Source organism: Bos mutus, chromosome 22 (genome assembly GCF_027580195.1).
Source record: "Bos mutus isolate GX-2022 chromosome 22, NWIPB_WYAK_1.1, whole genome shotgun sequence".
In the NCBI taxonomy this organism is placed as follows: Eukaryota; Metazoa; Chordata; class Mammalia; order Artiodactyla; family Bovidae; genus Bos; species Bos mutus.
Genome location: NC_091638.1, coordinates 12,495,843 through 12,521,759, shown reverse-complemented (window position 1 = coordinate 12,521,759; position 25,917 = coordinate 12,495,843). Strand labels below are relative to the sequence as shown.

Sequence of the window (25,917 nt, the reverse complement as noted above, 5' to 3'; positions counted from 1 at the left end):
TGAGAAATAGATTTAAGGGCCTAGATCTGATAGATAGAGTGCCTGATGAACTATGGACTGAGGTTCGTGACATTGTGCAAGAGACAGGGATCAAGACCATCCCCATGGAAAAGAAATGCAAAAAAGCAAAATGGCTGTCTGGGGAGGCATTACAAATAGCTGTGAAAAGAAGAGAAGTGAAAACCAAAGGAGAAAAGGAAAGATATAAGCATCTGAATGCAGAGTTCCAAAGAATAGCAAGAAGAGATAAGAAAGCCTTCCTCAGCGATCAATGCAAAGAAATAGAGGAAAACAATAGAATGGGAAAGACTAGAGATCTCTTCAAGAAAATTAGAGATACCAAGGGAACATTTCATGCAAAGATGAGCTCGATAAAGGACAGAAATGGTATGGACCTAACAGAAGCAGAAGATATTAAGAAGAGGTGGCAAGAATACACAGAAGAACTGTACAAACAAAAAAGATCTTCACGACCTAGATAATCACGATGGTGTGATCACTAACCTAGAGCCAGACATCCTGGAATGTGAAGTCAAGTGGGCCTTAGAAAGCATCACTACGAACAAAGTTAGTGGAGGTGATGGAATTCCAGTTGGGCTATTTCAAATTGTGAAAGATGATGCTGTGAAAGTGCTGCACTCAATATGCCAGCAAATTTGGAAAACTCAGCAGTGGCCACAGGACTGGAAAAGGTCAGTTTTCATTCCAATCCCAAAGAAAGGCAATGCCAAAGAATGCTCAAACTACCACACAATTGCACTCATCTCACACGCTAGTAAAGTAATGCTCAAAATTCTCCAAGCCAGGCTTCAGAAATATGTGAACCGTGAACTTCCTGATGTCCAAGCTGGTTTTAGAAAAAGCAGAGGAACCAGAGATCAAATTGCCAACATCCGCTGGATCATGGAAAAAGCAAGAGAGTTCCAGAAAAACATCTATTTCTGCTTTATTGACTGTGCCAAAGCCTTTGACTGTGTGGATCACAATAAACTGTGGACAATTCTGAAAGAGATGGGAATACCAGACCACCTGACCTGCCTCTTGAGAAATCTGTATGCAGGTCAGGAAGCAACAGTGAGAACTGGACATGGAACAACAGACTGGTTCCAAATAGGAAAAGGAGTACGTCAAGGTTGTATATTGTCACCCTGATTATTTAACTTATATGCAGAGTACATCATGAGAAACATTGGACTGGAAGAAACACAAGTTGGAATCAAGATTGCCGGGAGAAATATCAATAACCTCAGATATGCAGATGACACCACCCTTATGGCAGAAAGTGAAGAGGAACTCAAAAGCCTTTTGATGGAAGTGAAAGTGGAGAGTGAAAAAGTTGGCTTAAAGCTCAACATTCAGAAAACGAAGATCATGGCATCCGGTCCCATCACTTCATGGGAAATAGATGGAGAAACAGTGGAAACAGTGTCAGGCTTTATTTTTTTGGGCTCCAAAATCCCTGCAGATGGTGACTGCAGCCATGAAATTAAAAGACGCTTACTCCTTGGAAGGAAAGTTATGACCAACCTAGATAGCATATTCAAAAGTAGAGACATTACTTTTCCAACAAAGGTTCGTCTAGTCAAGGCTATGGTTTTTCCTGTGGTCATGTATGGATGTGAGAGTTGGACTGTGAAGAAGGCTGAGCACCGAAGAAATGATGCTTTTGAACTGTGGTGTTGGAGAAGACTCTTGAGAGTCCCTTGGACTGCAAGGAGATCCAACCAGTCCATTCTGAAGGAGATCAGCCCTGGGATTTCTTTGGAGGGAATGATGCTGAAGCTGAAACTCCAGTACTTTGGCCACCTCATGCGAAGAGCTGACTCATTGGAAAAGACTCTGATGCTGGGAGGGATGGGGGCAGGAGGAGAAGGGGACGACAGAGGATGAGATGGCTGGATGTCATCACTGACTCAATGGACATGAGTCTGAGTGAACTCCGGGAGTTGGTGATAGACAGGGAGGCCTGGCGTGCTGCAATTCATGGGGTCGCAAAGAGTCAGACACGACTGAGCGACTGAAATGAACTGAACTGATTGTATTGGTTTTGCCATACATCAACATGAATCCGCCATGGGTGTACACGTGTTCCCCATCCTGAACCCCCCTCCCACCTTCCTCCCCGTACCATCCCTCTGGGTCATCCCAGTGCACCAGCCCCAAGCATCCTGTCTCATGCATTGAACCTGGACTGGTGATTCGTTTCATATATGATATTATACATATTTCAATGCCATTCTTCCAAATCATCCCACCCTAGACCTATTTTTGATGTATTCACTGGGGGAGGTGAGTTCAGCATCCTTCTCCTCTGCCATCTTGATCTCCTCCCAGTAAAAGCACCATATTTAGAGATATGGACCTGAAAGAGCTAAAAGTTGTTGAATTGGGGGTATATAAATGACAGTTGAAGAATGCTGGAGTGGTTTTTATTACAAGCTTTGTGGTGCCATTTGAGTTTTTAAAACCACAGCATGTGTTACTTTGATAAGAATGCTATATTTCAAACTAAAAAAGTACATATTCTTAGTGTATTTGATAAATGCACTCAGTGAGGTGTGTTTTGGTGATGTGGGCAAGACCCATATGCAAGATATCTACTGTTTTTAAAGTAAAACCCAAATGTTTGTAATAATAGGGGGCTGATAACAATTGTAATCTAAATATTCAGCATTAGCAAAACATTTATAAAAATCCAAAAAATGTAAGACACACAGAAAATGAGACATTTCCTTGTATGCTGATATGGAAAGACCTCCAGTCAGTATCATTCCATGAAAAAAAGCAAAGTGCAAGAGAGTCTTCAAAGAATGATCATGTTCATGTATTATAGAAGATATATATTGATAGACATGTGCTTTTATAGTCATAGAAGGCTTCTGGAAAATTAATAAAGTAACTGCTTATTTGTGCCTTTAGAACGTGGGACTAGGTATCTGGGGAGAGAGACATCAATTCATTGTATTCTTTTTTTTTTTTTTAACTGTAAATTGTTCACTAAGTCACTACGCTTCATTTTTTAATGAAAAACTGCCAATGTGAACTTTCTAATCAATCTGTTTGAGAAGAGACTATGAATACCCATGTTTAGACATAGACTAGGAGGTTTGGAAGATAAGGGATGACACTCTACAAATGTTCTCTTCACCTAGGGGTTTTGAGTGTAAGCTCATTGTTCTTGGAAGAACCAGTGCCCTGGGCAGGGTGTGTGTGTGGTGGGGGGAACCCGGCTGCAGAGTATGTAATTCTTTCTCTGTTCCTTTGTTTCCAATATCTAGGGCTTGTCCTGAACAATATGAATGCAGAGATAGCCACAAAAATCCTGACTATAACTACACAAATTTTGACAACTTTGGCTGGTCTTTTCTTGCCATGTTCCGGCTTATGACCCAAGATTCCTGGGAGAAGCTTTATCGACAGGTTATTTATTTATTCATTCTGTTTCCCGCCCCCCTCTCTCTACCTCCCTCTACCACCCCCTGCTTCCCTGCCTCCCTCTCTCCCTTTCCACCACTTATCTATCGTTTATTTATAACCAACCATCTCTCCTTCAACTTTGTCATGTATTTTTTATCCTTAACAATTGTACTGTTAAATTCTCTTTTTAGAATTCCATTAGAAACATCAAAAAGACTATAAATGTGATATCTGGAAGAAGAGTACAAAAAACTCTTCCTAGAAATATCAGCCCTCACCAGATTCCCCACTGACTGCAGTTCCACCACTAGTACTTCAGCCTTCATGCTGCATTGCTCTCTCTTGCCATTTTTATGTAAAAAACACAAATACCCATGAGAAAGTCACAGTCAAGTCACTAGGACTTCTGTGTGAACGTACAGATGGTATTTCCTTACTGAGGGACAGAGCATCAGAAGCTCCAGTTGGTGGGGGAGGCAATAGATGAGGTTGTGGGCAGCTGAGCCAATCAGGGCTGGGGAGAGACCAATTACTACTGTCTAATCTCTGCTCCAGGTGAAGTCACCCTGTGTGTTCTGTCCCTTGCAGACCGTGCGTACCTCAGGGCTCATCTCGGTCCTCTTCTTTGTGGTGGTCATCTTCCTGGGCTCTTTCTACTTGGTTAACTTAACCCTGGCTGTTGTCACCATGACTTATGAGGAACAGAACAAGAATGTAGCTGCTGAAACAGAAGCCAAGGAGAAGATGTTTCAGGAAGCCCAGCAGCTGTTGAAGGAGGAGAAGGAGGTAGGGGCACATGATATCTGTTAATGGGGTCTGCTTGGGGGCATCCCAGAGGCTGTGGGGTCTGACACTTAAGGTTTCTGTACAAGGCCTGTACAGTGCTTTCCCAACTAGTGATTTTCTGAGAATTTTTAAGCCCCTTGCAGCTGGCTCTGCTACAGTCTCTCACAAAGATGCCCAGGAACAGGGCTCTTGAGAAAGGGATTTTGATGATCTTTGGCTTTCTGAACATGAGCCTTCAAAGACAGATCCAAAATTGCTGGCTAGATACATGTGTGTGAAAAGGAAGGCTCTTCTCTAGGCTTTCTTGTGGGAAGCTGAAGATGTTTGTGTCCAGGGACTTTGCTTGAGAGTGTTTGGAAAGCAATCATGATGGCTGTAGAGATGACAGTCATGATCATCTCTCCTCTCTTGTAATTCCTGTTATATTTACAGGCCCTTCTTATTGTTTCCCTGGAATCTTGATTTTGTTTTTCCCGGTTCTTAGAGCTCAAGATTCAGTTTTAAGATTTCAAGGCAGGGATCATGTTTTATGCTTTTTCTCATCCTCTGCAGAGATTTGTCAGGAGGAAACCCCTCTTAAGTGCTTGATATCTGCATCATTAAACACAGACATTTCGTGAGTACCTAGCACATACAGGACACTGTGCTAAGGGTTGGTGGCACAGAGATATTGAAGAGTCAACGCTGCCTTCAAGGGCTGCAATATTGTGAACAAACAGGACACATTCCCCACATAAACAATGGTAAAGATAGCATACTCCAGTTGGGCAATTTGCAGTTGAAATGGTCCAGTGCTACCAGAAGAGAGGGGAGAATGCTCACCAAGGTGGAATTCGTTTGCAGTGTTCTATGAGAAGTGTGATCTGTTCATTAATTGCTTTTGTTCACTTTCTAAGGCTCTGGTTGCCATGGGAATTGACAGAAGTTCACTTAATTCCCTTGAAGCATCATCTTTTTCCCCAAAGAAGAGAAAGCTATTTGGTAGTAAGAAAAGAAAATCCTTCTTTTTAAGAAAGTCTGGGAAAGACCAGATTCCAGGATCAGATTCTGATGAAGATTCTTCAAAAAAGGCAAGTTTTGGCCAAATAATTTATGATATTTGAGCACTGCTCAGGGGGACAGGTCAAGTTGTCAATCTAATTGAAAGGATTCATTCAGTCAGTCAGTCATTTATCCATTCATCCATTTGCACATACTTCCCTGCATCCATGGGTCTATCCAGTTATCCATTTATTTACAAATATCTGTTTAAAGTGTTAACAGTGTTTATTTGGCACTGGAGTAGGTACTGGAGATACACGGGATATATAACACAGACATCTAATAATGTAGGCACAGTGCCAACAAGGCACTTACTGTTCAGTGTGATGACCAGCATGATGGGCACAGGGAGAGCAGAGCAGGAGCAATGTCTTAGGGGCAGTGTTTATTTCCTCCAAGGCAAATGTTAGAGATGTTAGAGCACAAGTAGATTATTTGGGAAGTGATCGCAGGAAGTACTGCAAAAGGAGGGGAGAAGTGATACATGGAAGAGAAGGTGGTCAATTAATGTGCGTTATTAAGTCAGTGTAATCTCCTTGGACTGAGGGCACTATTTATACACTACCTTTGGTCTATCATTGGATCAAGACTTCTGGAGTCAGGAAACAATAATTTATGACTTGCTATGTGTTAGGGTGACAGTTATTTGGGTTTCCAAAGAAAGCCCAAGGATGTGTGGATGGGACCAACAATAACATCTGTTTCAGACCACCAGCCCCAGACTTGATGGGGACTGGGAAAAGAGCAGTGGATCAGAAAAAAGTTCCTAGAGGAAGCAGTGTGTAAGCTGAAAGGATGAATTAGCCAGGTTAAAGGAAGAATGAAGCTCCACATGCAGAGAGAATAGCACATGCATAGGCCTGGAAGCAAAGGAGAGCAGAACATGACCTAGTAGAAAATGTGCACGTGCACACTCACACACACACGTGTGTGTGTGTGGTTGGTGGGGATGGTGGCAAGAGGTTCTAGTGTGTGTGTGTGTGTGTGTGGTTGGTGGGGATGATGGCAAGAGGTTCTAGTGGTAAGATGTGGACCCTTGTAAAAGGCCTTGAAGCCAAGCCAAGGAGTTCATTCTTTACCCTATATGCAAGGGATAAGCAGTATGGAAAGGTTTTAAGCAGAAGAGTGATAAAGACCAGATTTACTTTGTGGAAATCCTGGATTCATCGAAGAGAGGGGATTGGAGGAGGGTGAGACTGGAGGCCACCAGTTAAGAAGCTGTTGCAATGATCCAGGTAAGAGGTGGAAGTGGCTTCAACTATGGTTTGGGCAGTGAGGATGAAGAGAGATGAACAGGTTACAGTGGATCTACAGAGGAAAAGATTTGGCAAGTGATTATATGCAGAGGGTGGGAATGATGAGGGTGGGGATGATGCCAGTTTATGGCTTGGGTAGCTGATTTGTACTGAGATGAGCAGAGAGCATGTTCTGGGGGCCGAGGAAGATGGCAAGTTAAGTTATGCACATACCAATTTTGAGATGCCTAAGAGAGTGAAAGAGGAGAGTGAAAGAGCTGGCTTAAAACTCAACATTAAAAAAACTAAGATAATGCTATCTGCTCCCATCACTTCACAGCAAATAGATGGGGGGAAAGTAGAAACAGTGACAGATTTTATTTTCTTGTGCTCCAAAATCACTGCGGATGGTGACTGCAGCCATGAAATTAAAAGATGCCTGCTTCTTGAAAGAAAAGATATGGCAAGCCTAGCCAGCATATTAAAAAGCAGAGACATCACTTTGCTGACAAAGGTCCATGAAGTCAAAGCTAAGGGCTTCCCTGGTGGTGCTAGTAAAGAACGTGCCTTCCAGTGCAGGAGATGGAAGAGATGTGGGTTTGATCCCTGGGTCGGGAAGATTCCCCTGGAGGAGGGCGTGGCAACCCACTCCAGTGTTCTTGCCTGGAGAATCCCATGGACAGAGGAGCCTGATGGGCTACAGTCCACAGGGTTGCAAAGAGTTGAACACAACTGAAGTGACTTAGCTAGCACACAAATGATTTTTCCAGTAGTCATGTTTGGATGTGAGAATTAGACCATAAAGAAGGCTGAGCACCAAAGAATTGATGCTTTTGAATTGTGGTGCTAAATAAGACTCTTGAGAGTTCCTTGGACAACAAGGAGGTGAAGTCAGTCAGTCCTAAAGGAAATCAACCCTGAATATTCATTAGAAGGACTGATGCTGGAGCACCAGTACTTTGGCCACCTGATGCAAAGCACCAACTTATTGGGAAAGACCCTGATGCTGGGAAAGATTGAGGGAAGGAGGAGAAGAGGGTGACAGAGGATGAGATAGTTGGATAACATCACTGACTTAATGGACATGCTTTAAGTAAACTCTGGGGGATAGTGAAGGGCAGGGAAGCCTGGTGTACTACAGTCCATGGGGTTGCAAAGAGTGCGACATGACTAGGGACTGAGCAACAACATGGGGCATTCAAGCCAGGCTATTGTTTAGGCAGTGGGATATGCAGAAAAGAAGCTATGAGAGGATGTGATATAAAAAAAAAATCTTATTTAAGGTGGGGGATGTTTGAACATGTTTTAATCCTGGAGAAGAGAAATCAGAAGAGAGGAAGATGTAGGAGATACAGGCCAGGGAATAATGGCTAGAGCCTCCTTCCTGAGGTAGTGGAAAGATGAAGGAGGCAGAAAGTGGGTGTGCATATCTGAGCCTGAAACGGGGAAAGGGAGTTCAGGGGCCTTTGAAGTAGATGGACGGACTTGCCCCACTGCTATGAGCAGTTCCCTGGTGGAGTGACAGGGTAAGATCCCATGGTTTAGACTAGGCTTCTTTGCTGTCACTTCACAGCATAGTCAAGAAATTGCATGTATTTTTTAATATTTTGGAAGTTTTTCCTCATTCTTAACCTAAAATGTCTTTTCCCTTTAACTCTTAATAGAATAAGAAATGGCTATTTCAAGACTACAGGCTGCCTTTAGAACAGCTTTTCACTAGTTCCCTATAAGGCCATGGTTGGTCAGAACTTTTGGGGGAATAAGTAATTAAAAATACCTGAGTTTTCTGGATAGCTGAAGGTTTATGAGGTTATGTCTTTTAATTTCTAGATACTTTAGAATTTTCGATAAGGTGAAAATCAATAAACTCTTAGACACAGCCTGAAAGAGTACCTGAAGTTTACTACTATAAGGATTTTGTGATATTTATATGACTGTCCTTCTTAGTTACAAAATTTTTTTGTTTTGTTTTGGGGTTTTTCATTGTCTGTTTTTGGTATTTTTGCCACATAGCATGTGGGATCTTGGTTCCCCAGCAGGGACCGAACCCATGCCCCTTGCATTAGAAGCGCAGAGTCTTAACCCCCGGAACACTAGGAAAGTCTGAGTTACTGTCTGTTTCAAAATCTATTTAGACAGCCACTCGAGGCATTTCACCGTCTGGCCTCAATTCACCTTTCTGAATTTATCCCCCACTTCTGCCCCTTGGAAGCATTGTTTCTAAATTACACTTTTTATTGCTTTCATACCCCAAACCATTGTGCATTGGTTTTTGTAAATTTGTTTTTTGCTTTTTGTTGACAATGAATAAAACACAGAGAAATAAATGTTTCTGTAGATATGACTCTAGACTCTAGAAATGTGTATACATAAAAATATGAATGTTCAACCCATATTCCTCTTATGTATTAAATGTGAATTAAGAAAATTGAACCTTTGGCATGCAATGAAGTTGAAGTGAGTTGAGCATCTTCACTGCATGTGGCATTGAAACAAAGTTTGTGAAGTTTTGAGGAGAGGCCGCCCCTTCCCTCAGAAGGTCCATCATGCCTTCTCTTACAGCCACACCTCCTTGAGCAAACCAAACGACTGTCCCAGAATCTGTCAGTGGACCACTGTGATGAGCACGGAGACTCCTTCCAAAGGCAGAGAGCGCTGAGTGCTGTCAGCATCCTTACTATTACCATGCAGGGTAAGTTGTGCCTCCCAGGCCAAGGGGGAGCCTAAGTTCAATGATGTCCTTCCCTTCTCCCTCTCTCCAGCTCCCTAGAAGCCCTCTGCAACCCACCATGGGTACTTCTGCACAGTGACTCCCAGTGCTTCTTTGGAGCATGTGAGCAACATGGCTTTTAAGAAGCAGGCCTTCCCCGTGGGCCCACCCTGAGCTGCCCCTTGGGTAATGGTGGGACCAAGAGCACCAAGAAGACTTCCTGTTCAGGCCACACAGTCACAGGAGGTTTCAGTGACAATGATAGTCAGCCAAAGGAGAGAAAACATAGAAGTTTCCAGGAGGTGACAGTTGTCATTGAAGTTAGAATAGGAATCTGTCATGAACATAGAAGAAGACCTGTGCATACAGGCTGGTACCATCTGAGGGACCTGATAACCACAGGTAACCGGGGACCAAACTGAGGGGTTGGTGTTCAAGGGCAGGACTCAGGTGCTAGCAAGAATGGGGTTAAACGGGTTCTTAGCACTTCTGAGTCCCCTCATGAAGCCCTAACATTGTGTGGAAATCAGGGTGCCTTTTCTGACCTGAAATTAACTGATTGCATGCCTTTTGTTTCATGCTTATAGATGGCCCTGCCTGAATATCTCCCTTTCCCCTGGGCCCTGGAAGCTTCCTGTGCTCTGGTATAGCCATCACCTTGGTCCGCCTTGGGTGAACGTAACTAGACATAAGGTTCATAGCCAGTCAGTGTTGACTTCCCCATCTGTATCTCTGACAGTGCAGCCCTGTTCCTAGGTGCTCAGTGTACATATAAAGACCTGTACTTGACTATGCCACATGAAAGCTCAGTGTGGGAAACCTTTTTAGCCACACATCAGTACTCTTCTTGACTGATCATGTTGTAGCACAGAAGATGCCAGGGAAGAGGGAAGAAGGACACACGGGCAAAGAGCAGCCAGACTGGCGCAGAGCCAACTCCTCAAGTGCTTTTTCATTCTTCTTCTCCAGAACAAGAAAAATCACAGGAGCCTTGCCTCCCATGTGGGGAAAATCTGGCATCCAGATACCTCGTGTGGGACTGTAGCCCCTGGTGGCTAGACATTAAGAAGGTCCTGAGAACCGTGATGACTGATCCTTTTACTGAACTGGCCATCACCATCTGCATCATAATCAACACTGTCTTCTTGGCCATGGAGCATTACAAAATGGACCAGAATTTTGAGAATATATTGTACACAGGGAACTTGGTAATTTTTAAAAATACGGAACGTATTTCAAACTTTGAATTATGACTCTTGCAAGTCTAGCTATTTTGTGCATGGTCTAACCTAACATGGGTCTTTGGTCCTCTTAGGTGGAGTAGAGGGAAAAAATGACTGTTAGAATTGTATTTTTACCCATTTCAGTAACTTTCAATGGGCCCCTGTTCACTCTCTAGTGTGGTATGTCTAGTATGGTTCACGCTCTAGTTAAGGTATGTCTTTAGTCATCTAATGGATGACTAAAGATTCATTCACTGGTAAGACAGAAGCAAGTAGACATCTTCTTTTTTCTGTTTTGGCTGTGCTTTGCTCTTCAGCTTTCTCTAGCTGTAGTGAGTGGGGGTCCTCTTTGTTGCAGTGCCTAGGCTTCTTGATGTGGTGAGAAGTGGGGGCTGCCCTTGCTGCTGAGCACAGGCTCTGGGCACGTGGGCTCAGTAGTTGTGGCTCATGAGCTTAGTTGCTCCGTGGCATGTGGAATCTTCCTGGACCAGGGATCGAACCTGTGGCCCCCACATTGGCAGGCAAATTCTTATCCACTGTGCAACCACAGAAGTCTGCAAGTAGACATCTTAAAAGGTCAACTATTTTGGATAATCAAGAAAATACTAACCATATCCAAGGACCCATGGTAATGAGTACCATGGTACCTAGTCATGTTAATGACATCATTTGTCACAAAATAATGTGACTGCCATTGCTAAGTGTTATTTTCCCTGTAAGGGTGAGTCAGGGCCTGGAAACTTTAGGAGATTTACTTTCCCAGGAGTGGGTTGCGAGGTAGAGAGTGAGCGGGGGTAGGGTTCCAGATGAGTCTGCTTCAGTAGTCTCAGTTAAATTGGAAAAACTAAGATAGGGGAACAGACTTTTCAAGAACTGTTCACTTTAATTCATAATTCCTGCAGAAGGCCCAAGGGTAAATTAGTTTCCCAAGTATCAGAAATAGTAAGTACTCAGTGAATGTTCTACCCTAATTTGCTAATGAGTTAATTAGCTAAAAACCTTATCATAATGTCAAGTCTTTTCTTCTTAAAGTTTCATGTTATTTTTATAATTTAAAAAGCAATACATGTTTTTTAATTTTAAAAACAAGGGAAATACAAAGAAGAAACTAATTTCTTATGGTCTTACTAGCGAAGATGATCATTTTTAGCATCAGAATATTTCCAAATATGTATGTATGTGGATGTTTAAAATTTTTTTTACATTGACAAGAACCCAAAGTACCTATTGAATCAGGAGTTGGTCCACAGAGCTGCCTCTGTGCATCAAGTTTAGGATGGTGTAGAACTGTAGATGGGTGCCTGTCACCTTAGGTTCCACATCCCATGAAGAGGAGCAGGGAACTGCAGTATAAGACCAGGATGGGTCTCCTTATAGATAGTCTGTATTTAGGTTCTTTTTCCCATACTGCCTTTAGGGAGAAGTGCCCTTTGGGTATGCATATGTTGGATTAGATTCCATGTTGCACAATGAACCTGACACACAGATTACCTTCTAACAGGCTGGGTCTTCTGGGATCCAGGCCAGGGTGTTTGGTTCTCTCCTGTTGAGGTGTCCCAGAATGGCCTGACAAGGTTGTTTCACTTGGAGGGAGAATGTTATGTGACCTCAGGGCCACAATACCTAGCCCAACAGAGTCAGAAGGACCCATCTTTCAGTACCTCCTGGTAGATAGAGTTATTGGATAAGTTCCAGAGAGTACTCAAAAAGTCTCTGACAGGGTTGTCTCCATAGACAGGGCTTCCCAATTGCAAAGGTGGTCTGTCCATCACTTCCCCTGTTGATCCAACTATCGGAAATAACCAAAGCCCACCTCTCATATTTCCACTGACCAGGCATCCCAGGTACTGATGTAAAGTTGCATTTTGCAGTTGGAAGGTGGCTAATTAAGTGACATTCTTCTCCAGAGGCCAAAGGCACAGATACATTGTTGGTGTCTGAAAACACAGGCAGCAGCTGGACCTTGGGTCCTGGAAATTGAAGAGAAACATGCAAAGCTGATTATATAGACTGTGCATCCATTCCATGCACCCCATTCGCTACACATGCAAAAAAGGGAGCAGCCACCTCATCTGTTGTGCCCCCATGATGGTGATGATGGGAGGTCTTGGAGCCCTGGGCTTGAAGGAACACATCCAGACTTCCTTCCTCTGATGGGTGGAGCCGGATTAAGCTGGCCTGTGGAGTTCTGTGGACTACACTCAGAAATAGGCTCTCTAGGCTTCAGAATTGCTTGAATCAAGGGGAGTCCATTGAGCTCCCAAGAAGTCATAAGTAGCAATTGAATTGGATTGCAAAACTGATGGTTCCCCAGGCATCTAGTGATGCTGTCAGGCTAAGACACCTGAAGCCTGAAAGAGACAGGAGGAGGAAGAGTGCGTCAAAAGGGGAAGGAGAATCCTGCACAACTAACTGGAACACACAACACTGCATGCTTTTAGGCACTGGTTGTGGCATTTTGGGGATAGACAGCAATGTTGGGGGCTTCCCTGATGGCTCAGCGGTAAAGAATTCGCCTGCAGTGCAGTAGCCACAGGAGACACGGGTTCGATCCCTGGGTCAGGAAGATCCCCTGGAGGAGGGCATGGCAACCGACTCCAGTATCCTTGCCTGGAGAATCCCGTGCACAGAGAAATCTGGTGGGCTAAAGTTCATAGGGTCGCAAAGAGTCGGACAAGACTGAAAAGTGTTGGATAAGACTGAAGAGACTTAGTACACACATGCACACAGGCAGCAGTATTTAAAGGGAAAATATAGATATAAGCTTTGATTTTTCTTTGCCACTCTTGATTTCTTTTTATTTGCCTATCTGGGGTTTAACTTTGCCCATCCTTTTATTTTAACTTGTGTCATTTTATTTTAGGGTTATATTTTATAAATAGTCATTTCATTATTTATAAAAATAGACCACCTGTTACTTTTAATAAAGAGATTTAATCATTTATAGGTTGTTGCTACTGTTTCCAGAATTAAAGAGGAGAGTCTTATAATGAACAACATTTAAAAAGATTTTAACCCTTTTTATGTGAAAGTCACTCAGTCGTGTCTGGCTCTTTGCAACTGTATAGTACATGGAATTCTCCTGGCCAGAATACTGGAGTAGGTAGCCTTTCCCTTCTCCAGGGGATCTTCCCAACCTAGGGATCGAACCCAGGTCTTCCATATTGCAGGTGGATTCTTTACCATCTGAGCCACAATAGAAGCCCAACCCTCTTTTATTAAAAACAAAAAACCCTTTTTATATTACTGTATTATTTTCATACTATGGTTTTCCTCATTTCTGCTTAATTTCGGTGTGTGTTTAGGATAGAGAATGTGCTATTTGCTATGAAGAAATGCTTTGCCTTATTTTCTGCAAAGATATAGGAGATAGATTTTGAATTTGGCTACTGTGCAACATTTTGCAAGTTTCTTAAGCCTGTATTTATCTAATTGTTAAAGGCAAAGAATTATTTTTCTCATGGAAAAGACATAGTTTAGTGCTTTTTAAACTCTTGCCCTTCCTTTTAATTCTTTAATATTTTGTTCTGGAATGATGTGCCCTGCATTCTGAGGGAGTTTTTAAGATTATATTCTGATTCACTAATCTTCCTTTCAACCATAACCAACTCAGGGATTATCCTCTGTATCAGGTTGCTCAAAGACATTTTTTCTGTGTCTGGGCCCTTAAAAAAATTTTTTTTTCTGACCAAAGTATTGAGGTTGAGTGTTTAGATAAACTGCTTTTGTATTTTGGCTTATGAATGATATTTATCTTTACTTTTCAGAACTGTTGTGAACTCCCCTCGCTTTGGAGTTGTTAGTATCTTAAAGAGAATTCAGAGGAGGAATTGCTTGACACTTCCTATTATTCTGCCATCTACCAAGAAGCCAATTTTGCTTTATTTTTTTTTAACAGAATGGAAAATAATATTTATTCTCCATCCTGATGCCTGTTAGCTTGGTGATACTGGAGTGGAGGCTGGGGTGGGGTGGGGTCATGGGGAAAGAGGAAAAGGTAAAGTGAAGTCCATCCTACAGTGGTAAATGTTTCTTCTTCATGGACTGCAGGGCATATTGTATCAAGTATGAGAATACAGTTTATTTCTTTGTAACCTCTGTAATTCCCTTGGACATACCTTCTTTTTCTCTCTTTGTTTTTCTGCCTCACTGTAGGTTTTCACTGGCATTTTCATGGCTGAAATGTGCCTAAAAATCATTGCGCTGGATCCCTACCACTACTTTCGTCGAGGATGGAACATTTTTGACAGCGTTGTTGCTCTTCTGAGTTTGGCAGATGTGATATTAAACCATATAGTTTCAGGAAAAAGTTGGATATCATTTCGTTCCTTAAGAGTGGTAAGGCACTTACTTTCTTATTTTACTGAATAACTTATCTGCCAGGATTGAAGAGTCTTCAGTGAGTTCAATAGCTAGTTTCGGATTAAAGCTTACCATCTTACCTTGATCTGAGAACAAAAATTACACTCCTCCTGCCACCCAGGTCTATAATACACTCGTGAGTCCCAGGTGGTCTTCTCTGTTGAAGCCCTACTCTCCTTCCTCCCCTGCCACAAGATGACCCTTCAGGCAACCAGACGCAAAATCATGTCTTCTGGTGTCAGGACTGTGCTCCCTGCTGTGTGTGCAACCCCTCCAACCATCTTCCCCACCCCCCAACTCTAAGCCAGGCACCCTCACAGCTGGGCTTACCAAGGGGGATGTACTGCAGAGCCCAGGAAGGGGGCAGGCGCTGCCAGTGGGTGTTGTCCCACAGGGTCCCTCCTCACTGTTCCCAGTAGCGCAGTCCTTTTCTGCAGGCTTTGCCCTTCACCCACAAACCACTGGAGGCACCCCAGTAGCCTTTGCCGAGTACCTGATATGTACAGGGGAAGACTGAAAGGTGGGGGAAGCACTGCCTTCAAGGAGTTTGTGGTCTAGGGAAAATATAAGACGTGGCCCGGAAATGGCCATGCGGCAGACCCCGTAAGAGGTATGGGCAGAAATCACAAAGAAATCACATCTGGGAAGGGAATCAGGAAACCACAAAAGGTTACCTCTTGTCCTCTTTCAAAGATTTACTTTTTTGGAGGGGACATGGATACGATTTTTTTTTCTTTTTAAAAACTTTTTGTTTCATATTGAAGTATAGCTGATTAACAATACTGTGATATTTTCAGGTGAACTGTGAAGGGACTCAACCATACATATACATATATCCATTCTCCCCCAAACTCACCTCCCATCCTGGCTGCCATATAACATTGAAAAGAGTACCATGTGCTATACAGCAGGTCCTTGTTGGTTATCCATTTTAAATATACCAGTGTGCACATGTCCATCCCAAACTCCCCAACTATCTCTCTCCCCCCCCCCATCCTTCTCCCCGGCAACCATAAGTTCGTTCTCTAAGTCTGTGAGTCTCTTTCTGTTTTTCAAGTAAGTTCATTTCTATAATTTCTTTTTGGATTCCACATATAAGAGGTATCATACAATATTTCTCCTTCTATGTGGATAGGATTTCTAAACATGTGGAATAAGACATTTGATTCAGTTACTTAAGCATATATTTTATAGTTGGCATATATTAGAAAATCACACTGCTTAAAATCAGGCATTATTAGGCTGCTCCCTAAAGTTTTATTGGTGCTTGGGTGAGCAAAATTGCATTTGCTTTACTAATGGTTAGGCTTATTATAGCCATGCTCTGAGGCAAGGAGTTCTACGAGTTTGTCTGTGAACAAGAATAGAACCACATTTTCTCCCTGAGATGCCCCCAGTTCCCCTCTATGTAGACAGCAGTGGTCCCTCTCTTGTGATAGAAGTCTAACTGACCTGTAGTATCTACCTGCCCCTCCACAAATACTGGGTTGGCGGAAAAGTTTGTTCAGGTTTTTCTTTAACATCTTATGAAAAACCCAAGTGAACTTTTGGGCCAACTCCAAAGTTGACACTTAACAGGATTGTACTTTGGAGTGAAACCATTGGTTTACATTAAAAGTTAATATAAGAAATAATCTGTGAAACTAGTTACTGTGCTTTTTTCTGTTGTTGCCTCCTACAAGTTTCCACGGAGAGAATTTTTCTCTGGAAAAAGAGAACGTGTCTTGAGTAGTCCTCCTAGGCGCAATACATCAATTTGTGAGCTCAATTATATAATGAAGGAGTTAACAAACTTTGTCTGTAAAAAGCAGATGGTACATTTTTTCAGTCTTACAGGCCATATGGTCACTGTAGAAACCTCTCAGTTTGCCATCAAGCACAAAACTAGCTGTAGACATTAGAGTACACATGCACATGGCTGTGTTCCAATAAAACTTTATTTACAGACATGAAAATTGGAACTTTATACAATTTAAATGTGCAATGAAATATTTAAAAAATTATTTCCAACCATTTAAAGATATAAAAAACTTTCTCACCTGTCAGGCCATGTGAAAGCAGGTAATGGGATGGATCTGGCCCTGGGCGCAGAGTTTTTGACTCTTAGTATAGATAGTGAAGGACAGGGAAGCCTGGCATTCTGCAGTCCGTGGGGTCACAAAATGTTGGACATGACTTAGCGACTGAACAACATCACATTGAGGGCTTCCCCAGTGGTGCTGCAGTAAATAACCCGCCTGCAATGCAGGAGATGCAGATTTGATCCCTGGGTCAGGAAGATCCCCTGGAGAAGGAAATGGCAACACACTCCAGTATTCTTGTCTGGGAAATCCCATAGATAGGGGAGCCTGGTGGGCTACAGTCCATGAAGATCACAGAATAGTCAGACATGCCTTAGTGACAGCAACAACCAATATTATACAGGGTTCCAATATATTCATTTTGTTTAATTAATGTGTATGCTCAGTTCTACCATTATGATCCCAAAGTCTTTATCACTTAAAAAAATTAGACCAAATGTTTCATTTTTAAAACAAAAAATAGATATGGGTGAATATCAGATTGGGGCATGGAGTTGCTGACCATGTTTAGGATGGATTTGGCTTTGAAAAAATTTTTGAAAGTTATAAATGCTATGGTTTGGGAACAAGTCATTTGAATTATAGCTGAGCAGGTGGAATTTGTCCTAACTGGCTTTTCTTTCATTTTTGTTTATTGTCTTTTTTTTATTATTATTATTTTTATAGCTGAGGGTCTTCAAGTTAGCCAAATCCTGGCCAACTTTAAGCACACTGATTAAGATCATTGGCCATTCTGTTGGAGCCCTTGGAAACCTGACTGTGGTCTTGGCCATTGTGGTCTTTATTTTCTCAGTAGTTGGCATGCAGCTTTTTGGCTCTAAATTCAATAACAGAAAGAATAATTTAAAGTCCTGTGACCCTGAAGTCCTGTGTTTACGGCGCTGGCACATGGGGGATTTCTACCACTCCTTTTTGGTGGTGTTCCGCATCCTCTGTGGCGAATGGATTGAAAACATGTGGGAATGCATGCAAGAAGCTAACCCAACGCTGTGCGTTATTGTGTTTCTGTCGATCATGGTGATTGGAAAACTTGTGGTGAGTGTCTCAGTTTTGTTGTTGTTGTTTTAAATGCATGGGCTAAACAAATGCATTAGCTTCTTTTCCAACACTTTACTAGTGAAAATTGTTATTTAAATATAGTATTATAAATTTAATGTTATATGATATTCAAAAATCTGCATTTGAATTTGATTTGAAGACAGTATGGTAAGCATGAAAGACAACCTGTCATGTAGTACTTTAAAGATGCCCCAATGTCTATCCTACTCCAAGTGATTATTCAAATCGCCACTGATTGGCTGAGGTAGGGATATTTTACTTAATTTGGTCCATAGATGTAAAGAATACATCATGCAAAATGCCATGCTGGATAAGGCACAAGCTGGAATCGAGATTGTGGGGAGAAATATCAATAACCTCAGATAAGCAGATGATACCACCCTTATGGCAGAAAGTGAAGAGGAATTAAAGAGCCTCTTGATGAAGGTGAAAGAAGAGAGTGAAAAAGCTGGCTTAAAGCTCAACATTCAGAAAACTAAGATCATGGCATCCGGTCCCATCACTTCATGACAAATAGATGGGGAAAACAGTGGAAACAGTGACTGCTATCATTTTCTTGGCCTCCATAATCACTATGGATGGTGACTGCAACCATGAAATTAGAAGACACTTGCCCCTTGGAAGAAAAGCAATGACAAACCTAGACAGTATATTAAAAAGCAGAGACCTTACTTTGCCTACAAGGCTCTGTATAGTCAAAGCTATGGTTTTTCCAGTAGTCATGTATGGATGCGAGAGTTGGACCATAAAGAAGGCTGAGCTCTGAAGAGTTGGTGCTTTCAAACTGTGGTGTTGGAGAAAACTCTTGAGAGTCCCTTGGACTGCAAACAGATCAACCCAGTCAATCCTAAAGGTAATCAACCCTGAATATTCATTGGAAGGACTGATGCTGAAGCTCCAATACTTTGGCCACCCGATAGGAAGAGCCGACTCATTGGAAAAGACCTGATGCTGGGAAAGATGGAAGGCAGAAGGATAATGGGACAGCAGAGGACAAGATGGTTGGATGGCATCACCAACTCAATGGGCATGAGTTTGAGCAAGCTCTGGGAGGTGGTAAAGGACAGGGAAGCCTGGCGTGCTGCAGTCCATGGGGTTGCAAAGAGTCAGACATGACTGAGCAACTGAACAATGACAACAAAGATGTAAAGAAATGTCCACAGAGTAAGGTTTCTTGCTGTTTAAAAGAAGGAGGAGGAGAGGAAAGGAAAAGGAGGAGAGAAGGAAGGAGGAATGATGAAAAAAGTGGTCCTTTTTCTTCCTCCAGCCCTTTTATGACTGACTCTTGGTAGAACCAAAAACATCATGCAGCCATGAGAAGTACCAAAGCAAGACAAAGTCAGCACTAAGGAAGGTAGACTGAAGGTGCAACAAACCTATTGTCAGGGCATAATTGGTCCTGTCTTCTAGTTTCAAACATCTTGTCATGTGGCATTTTCTTATTATGTAAGCTTGCCCTGTATCTGTTACTTACAGCTGGAAACATGGTACTCTATGGAGAAATTAATTAAGTGTACACCATTGAGGGTGTGACAAGACAGGAGACAGTCAAGGATACCTGAGCATAAGATCTCAGAATTGAGACTATCATGCAAATATAATTAATGATCCTCATACAAATATAATTAACTGTCCTCAGTATCTAATAAATGGTGTTAGTAGACAGCAGGAGATATGCAAGATCAAGGGAGTGGGAAGGGAGTGCTAAGAAAGACATTGTGGGAGACACGGTACTTGAAAAAGGCACTTCAGAGGCAAAGTGAAAGTGAAGTTGCTCAGTTGTGTCTGACTCTTTGCAACCCCATGGACTGTAGCCTACCAGACTTCTCCATCCATGGGATTTTCCAGGCAAGGGTACTGGAGTGGGTTGCTATTTCTTTCTCCAGGGGATCTTCCCAACCCAGGAATCAAACCCAGGTTTCCTGCATTGTAGGCAGACCCTTTACCCTCTGAGCCACCAGGGAAGCCAAAGAGGACTTAGCAAGTAGAGAGTAACTTGAGCAAAGATTCAGACTTGGGAATTCTCATTGTGAAGCTGAGGAAGTGTGACTGGACCCATTAACACCCACAAAACTCTTCCCCCAGAAAGCTGTATATTTTTGAATTGGTGAGAGCCACAAACAAAAGAGGTAAAAAACCTGCACGAGTGTACCATCTCTCAAATTGTGCAGATAGGAGAGGACCTTGTAGCACAGCGGTTCTAGACATTAGACTCATATCCATGTGGGCAATTCCAGCAAAAGTCCAACCTCATGATTCTGGCTGATCCCCAAGGAATATCCACTTTTGATTTTGCCACATGGTTATGCCTTTCACCTTACCCTGGCCAGGCTCTACAATACACACTGCTTATACACAGACAGACTGCATCTGGCTGTTTGCACCCTTTAACTTCAGTTTTCTTTGGTCTTATCTTGATGTCTCTATTACTTCCTCAATCTTCTCTCCTTTTCTTTATTTTATAGATGAACTTTCTTGGGAGACAGAAGGACGTAGAACTTTCATTTGATTTTGTTTCTAGTCTTGGGGAAAAGTTGTTGTGGAACCCTACTGTGTTGTTTCCTTTGCTAAATTTTCCCTATGTCCCTCTCCCTTTGCCCCTTCCTAGGTACTCAACCTCTTCATTGCCTTGCTACTCAATTCCTTCAGCAATGAGGAGAGAAATGGACACTTGGAGGGAAAAGTCAAGAAAACCAAAATCCAGATAGCCCTGGATCGGTTCCGCCGGGCTTTTTGTTTTGTAATACATACTCTTGAGCATTTTTTCAGGAAGCATTGCAGGAAGCGACATTTATCAAAGCAAAAAGAGGTGACAGAAGACCCTGGTGGAAAGATCAAAGATATCATTCCCCTGGTCACAGGGATGAGAAAGGGCCCAGAGATCTGGGAGGAGTTTGGCGTACTAACTTCTGTACCAATGGCCTTGCATGATCGGACTTGGTTGGCCCCACTTGCAGAGGAAGAAGATGATGCTGAACCCCCTGGTGAAGATAAGGCACAGGCTGTCACACAACCTGAGGCTGGAAAACAGGTACGCAGGTTCATACATAGACTCACAGATCGTTTAAAGCTGGAGCTGCCATGGGGTACTGGTTGCCTGCCCTGTCCTGAGCCCTATGCAGAGATGATAAAGGTATACAGTGTGGTGGCTGCACCTCTGGGGCTGGTTCTAATCATGGTCTGCACATGTGGCACAGGTGGGACATACCAGAGGAGTTCAGAGTGGGCTGGGGCAATGAGGGAATCAAATGCCTTTGGTTGGGCACCAAAAGAAATATAGAGTTGGAACTGACTGAAAGGTGAGAAAAGGAGTGTGGAAGGTGAAGTGAATATGGCATAAAAAGAGATTTTGTTTCTTATGAATTGCCTGCCACCCTGGGGAGGATGTCTTAGCCACTACCCGGGATACTCGGAGGGGCAGTAGTCTCTCATCTCTCAGCCTCCCTCTTCCTGCATGGAATCTCTGCCCTGCGGACTAGCTGGAGTAAGGGAGATCAAGGCCCCAGTATTGTCAAGCTTTTGAACTTGGAATAGAGTCTCTGTTCTATGAGTAGTAACTAAAATGAAAAAAGAAATCCAACTTCTTGACCACATTCACCAGAAATTTAGCCTCTTCAACTCAGATTTGGAGGAGATGAGAAAAGCTGTGACCTGCACATTCTAATGAGATACATGTCTCTTCATTGGGAGCCGAGGGCAGAGGGAGCCCCATCTTCTTGTCACATCTCCCTTCCCACCCCCATCAAACTGAGCTGGGGGTGGGAAGTGAGAGAACAGGTCATGGCTAAAGTGCCATAGACTCCTGCTGTTATTACTGAATAGCACAGATTTTTTTTAAAAAGTAAATATTTCTTCATTTGCTGTATGCCCTTAGGACAATTTACAGAAACCTTAAATATATTTTTACAAATATTTCCCACCATTTATGTTAATTTTACTGTGAAACATTCTGCAGAACTCCTTATTCTACCATCTAAGAAGCAACACTCTGAATATCTTTTTTATAAATGTATTAATTTTAATGACATTTTTAGATTACTATACTAGTTTTATTCTTTTTCCTCAAGGAAATTAACCTCCCTGTAGTTAATTTTTGAGGACTACTGATTTTATGTTTGTCTCATCATACACTTTGGAATATAAATTTGGAAGTTCATCTTTGTGGGAGGGTCTGTCACCCTCCCTGCAGTCTAAGTTCTGTGGTATCTTTAATAGACCCTTCTAAGGGATCCATTCAGAACTAAGTCTTATCTTGGCAGCTGACTCTTCTCTAATAGTGATACTAGGCATTTTGCAGATCCAGTTGCTAAGCCAGTGGCTCCCTTTGCCCAGATCTTATTTCTGAGGCTGTACTTCCTCCTGCCTCCCTAGGTATGCAGCTTTGTATAATTGTAACCCCAAGCATTGGCCACAACTTCTTTTAACTTTCTCTCTTATGTATAAGAACTTCAACCCAGCCCAGAGTTTCAAGCTTTGGGTATAACTCTGGTTTCCTTTTTCACACAGGACACTTTTATTCATCATTACTTGCTGCATGCTTTAAATTGTTATTACTTTATTTTTGTTCTGTGTCTGGTCCATAGATAATGTGTATCTGTTTTTTGTGTATATGTGTTCAATGGGGAGCAGCATTCTTAAATTATGCCCATACAATGTCAGATTCACAAGAACCTTCACATATATTTTAGGACGAAACCTTTCTTAAGATGTGACTTTGCATATCCTTGGATTTAGCTGCAGGTCATCAGACAAAATTCATTTTTTATTTTTATATTATAATATATTTTCATATTTTCTGTATGTGTTTCGGTTGCCTATATTGCCAGCTCAATCCTCTGTACCTAAAAGAATACAAAATTATTTTCCAAATTATTCTTTTAATAGTTTTATTCTTGTATTTTTACATTGGAATATCAAGTGATTATCATTTTTAATTTTTACTGTATTATGGCATTGTAGTATTTTTTCAGGGATAACTAATTATACCAGTACCATTTATTAAACAATTTATTATTTAGCCATTGAATTGAAAGGATACAGTAAGATTCACTTCTTAATTATTTGCTGAATTTTGTATCAAATCATGTTGTTTTGATTACATTACTTATGAGTAAGTTTCATTATATGTTTCCTATAATAGTTTTTCCAGAATTATTTTATGTTGAGTTTTTTCAGGAACAGTTTTTAAAAGTAAAGAGAAAAAGTTAAATAATGTCAAAATTTTCATGATGAACAGAAAACCAAATAGAATTCAAACTTGTTTCATCCCAAGTGAGATGTCCAGGAGGAATATTAATTCTACTCTTGGTTTCTCAGTGTCAGGCCAGCGAAGTCCATCAGAAGAGCAAGGGTCTCACTAGTCCAGGAATTCAGAGTGTGGAAATTGATCTGTTCTCTGGAGATGATCCTCCTATGTCAATACAGAATCTTCGGAAGGTAATTTTCCCAGGGTGTTCCCAGAAGAAACATAGCTCATCCACTTACCTTGTTCAAAATAGCCACTATGGAAAAATATCTAGATTAGTACAGAGCAAACTGTCAAACTTACATTATTAAGCAAAGATCTAGCCCAGGGTTTCTCAGCCTCTCCAGTATGACATTTGAGCCCAGAAAATAATTCTTTGTTATGGTGGACTGTTCTGGGTATTGTAGGGTGTTTAGCAGTACCCTGCCTCTACCCACTAGATGTCCATAGAATCCCCCTGCCATTGCAAAAATAAAAAATGTCTTTAGACATTGCCAAAGTGTCTCCTGGAAAGTAAAATCAACACAACCACTGTTCTAAGCCTATTATTCTGGGACTTGAGGTAGCTGACAATTTCATTGTCAGTAAAGTGGCCTTCTCCTCATCACCTGGCTTCTGTGTGTGTGGTTTGTCAGCAGATCAGAGGTAAGATGTGGAGGGAGGAAAAGGTTGAGACACTGTGTCATGTGCTTCATCCAAGGGAGAGGAATTAGAGAATTCTGTCTTGGAGTCAGGGCTGGTCAGAGCATTTAGGACAGAACCTAACAAGAGGGATACTTTCTAGACAAACCTCATACCTACCTAGTTCCATGCATTAAAATTCCTAAAATAAGATATTAGGTATTAACCATGGTGACAGAGAGTGTTGGAAAATGATTCCCCCTTTCCTTTGTTCTGATGTGTAGAAGTCTGATGCTGCGAGTGTGCTCTCAGAATGTAGCACCATTGGTCCACAGGATCCCTTTATGCGGGTACTTGAAATGATTCCCAAAAAGGAACCAGAGAGGTGTTTGCCCAAAGGTAAGTGGCAATATTCCTACATTCAGTTCATGGAATATTTGGATGGGATTCTGTTATTTGAAGCTCTATAGTTTGATAGATCCTTTCTTTCTAATTCTACTGGAGACAAAAGTGAAGAGAGTCTCCCCTGGCTTCTGGAGACCATTTCAGGAAATTCTTGATTCAGGTGAGGTCAATTCATACAGCCCAACTTATAGAGTAGAAACTTGGCACAACTTCTCTAGAAAGCCCACCGAGCCAGTATTCCTACCACTTGGTAGAGTTCCCAATACATCAATTGTCAGGATATCCTTGAGGTCATAGATCAAGAGAACTTGACCATAAATCTGGGGTTGGCTAGAGCTCTGGCCAGGCCCTCAACTCATCTCTCAAGATTTTTTTCTGGGAGAAGGCATCCAAGATGGTGGTGTGGGAAGACCCCGAGCTCACCCCCACCTGTGGAAATACCAAATATACACTTACTTGTAGAGCAGTTTCCCCTGAAAAAGACTCGAGGACTGATGGAACAGCTACTGCATATAGATAGAACATACAGATCAGGTAGGACAGATGGAGACGTGGTGTCCATGGGAACTGCACCCTCAACTTAGTGACCTACAGGAGGAAGGGATATTGTTGTGGGGCCAGAGCACAGACCCACCCACCTTGGGATCAGCAAGAAAACAGCAGTTTAAAGGGCATCTAGACTATACCAGAAAGAGATCCATGTACCAACCCTAGTGTGTTAGTCAGGTCTTCGCTGGTGGCTCAGACAGTAAAGAATCTGCCTGCAAAGCAGGAGACCCAGGTTTGATCCCTGGGTCAGGAAGATACCCTAGAGGAGGAAATGGCAACCTACTCCCATTTTCTTGCCTGGGAAATCTCATGAACAGAGGAAAGAAATCCATGTTCTAACCCTAGAGCTTCTGCCAAATGCACAGAGAAGTGCTGGATCCCTTTGTGGGGTCAGAGGCAGCAGAGAGCACCTTTGTTTGCCTCACCCCCAGAACTCTCCCCAGCCCTCATTCACTCCAGCTCTAGCTACCCCACCAAGGTAGCCTTGGACTTAGCACTCCCCAAGGCCTGACTCCAGCCCAAGCCCACTCTAACCTCAGCTGCTCCGCCTAGGTGGCCTCAGATACCTAAGTGCTCCCCAGGAGTTGCCCCTGGCAAGCTTCAGCCCCAGTAACCCCACTGAAGATACCAGGTGCAAGCTGTTTACACAGGAACACTCCACATAAGTCCATTCCTTGAATACCAAGATAGGTAGCCATTTCATCTAGTTCATAGAAACAAAAACTAGAATTCAAACAAAATATGCATATGGAGGAATATATTCCAAATGAAAGAACAAAACCCTAAAGAAAAACAAAACCCAGGAAAAATCCTAAAGAAACAGAGTTAAGTAATTTACCTGGTAAAGAATTTACTTTACCTGGTAAAGAATTCAAAGAGATGATCATAAGAGTTTTCACCAAACTAGGGAGGAAAATGGAGAACTTCATTTTAGTAAAAATTTCAACAAAGACTTAGAAAATGTGGGCAAGAATTCAATAACATGATAATAATGCAGTCCACATTATAATTAAAATGTCAAAAATTTGAATATATTGTGCCAGTCCTTCTGCTTTGTGAAGTTTCTGCTGAAAAATCATCTAATAGACTTATGAAGTTTCTCTTGTATGTAACTAGTTCTTCCCTTACTGCTTATAAGATTCTCTATCTTTAGTTTTCTTATGATTTTTTTTTTTGACCATGC

The 25,917-nt window shown here is 42.1% G+C and overlaps 1 protein-coding gene across 1 annotated transcript in view; it reads left to right on the top strand.

Annotated features, from left to right (window-relative positions):
- SCN11A (sodium voltage-gated channel alpha subunit 11) overlaps positions 1-25,917 on the top strand; it is a 141,436-nt gene that overhangs the window by 78,152 nt on the left and 37,367 nt on the right. The window contains exons 13-22 of the mRNA XM_070359609.1: positions 3,279-3,420; positions 4,006-4,203; positions 5,100-5,273; positions 9,042-9,171; positions 10,159-10,397; positions 14,568-14,750; positions 17,522-17,890; positions 20,523-20,945; positions 23,231-23,350; positions 24,065-24,179. Coding sequence (XP_070215710.1) covers positions 3,279-3,420; positions 4,006-4,203; positions 5,100-5,273; positions 9,042-9,171; positions 10,159-10,397; positions 14,568-14,750; positions 17,522-17,890; positions 20,523-20,945; positions 23,231-23,350; positions 24,065-24,179 — 2,093 coding nt within the window. The remainder of the gene's footprint in view (positions 1-3,278; positions 3,421-4,005; positions 4,204-5,099; positions 5,274-9,041; positions 9,172-10,158; positions 10,398-14,567; positions 14,751-17,521; positions 17,891-20,522; positions 20,946-23,230; positions 23,351-24,064; positions 24,180-25,917) is intronic.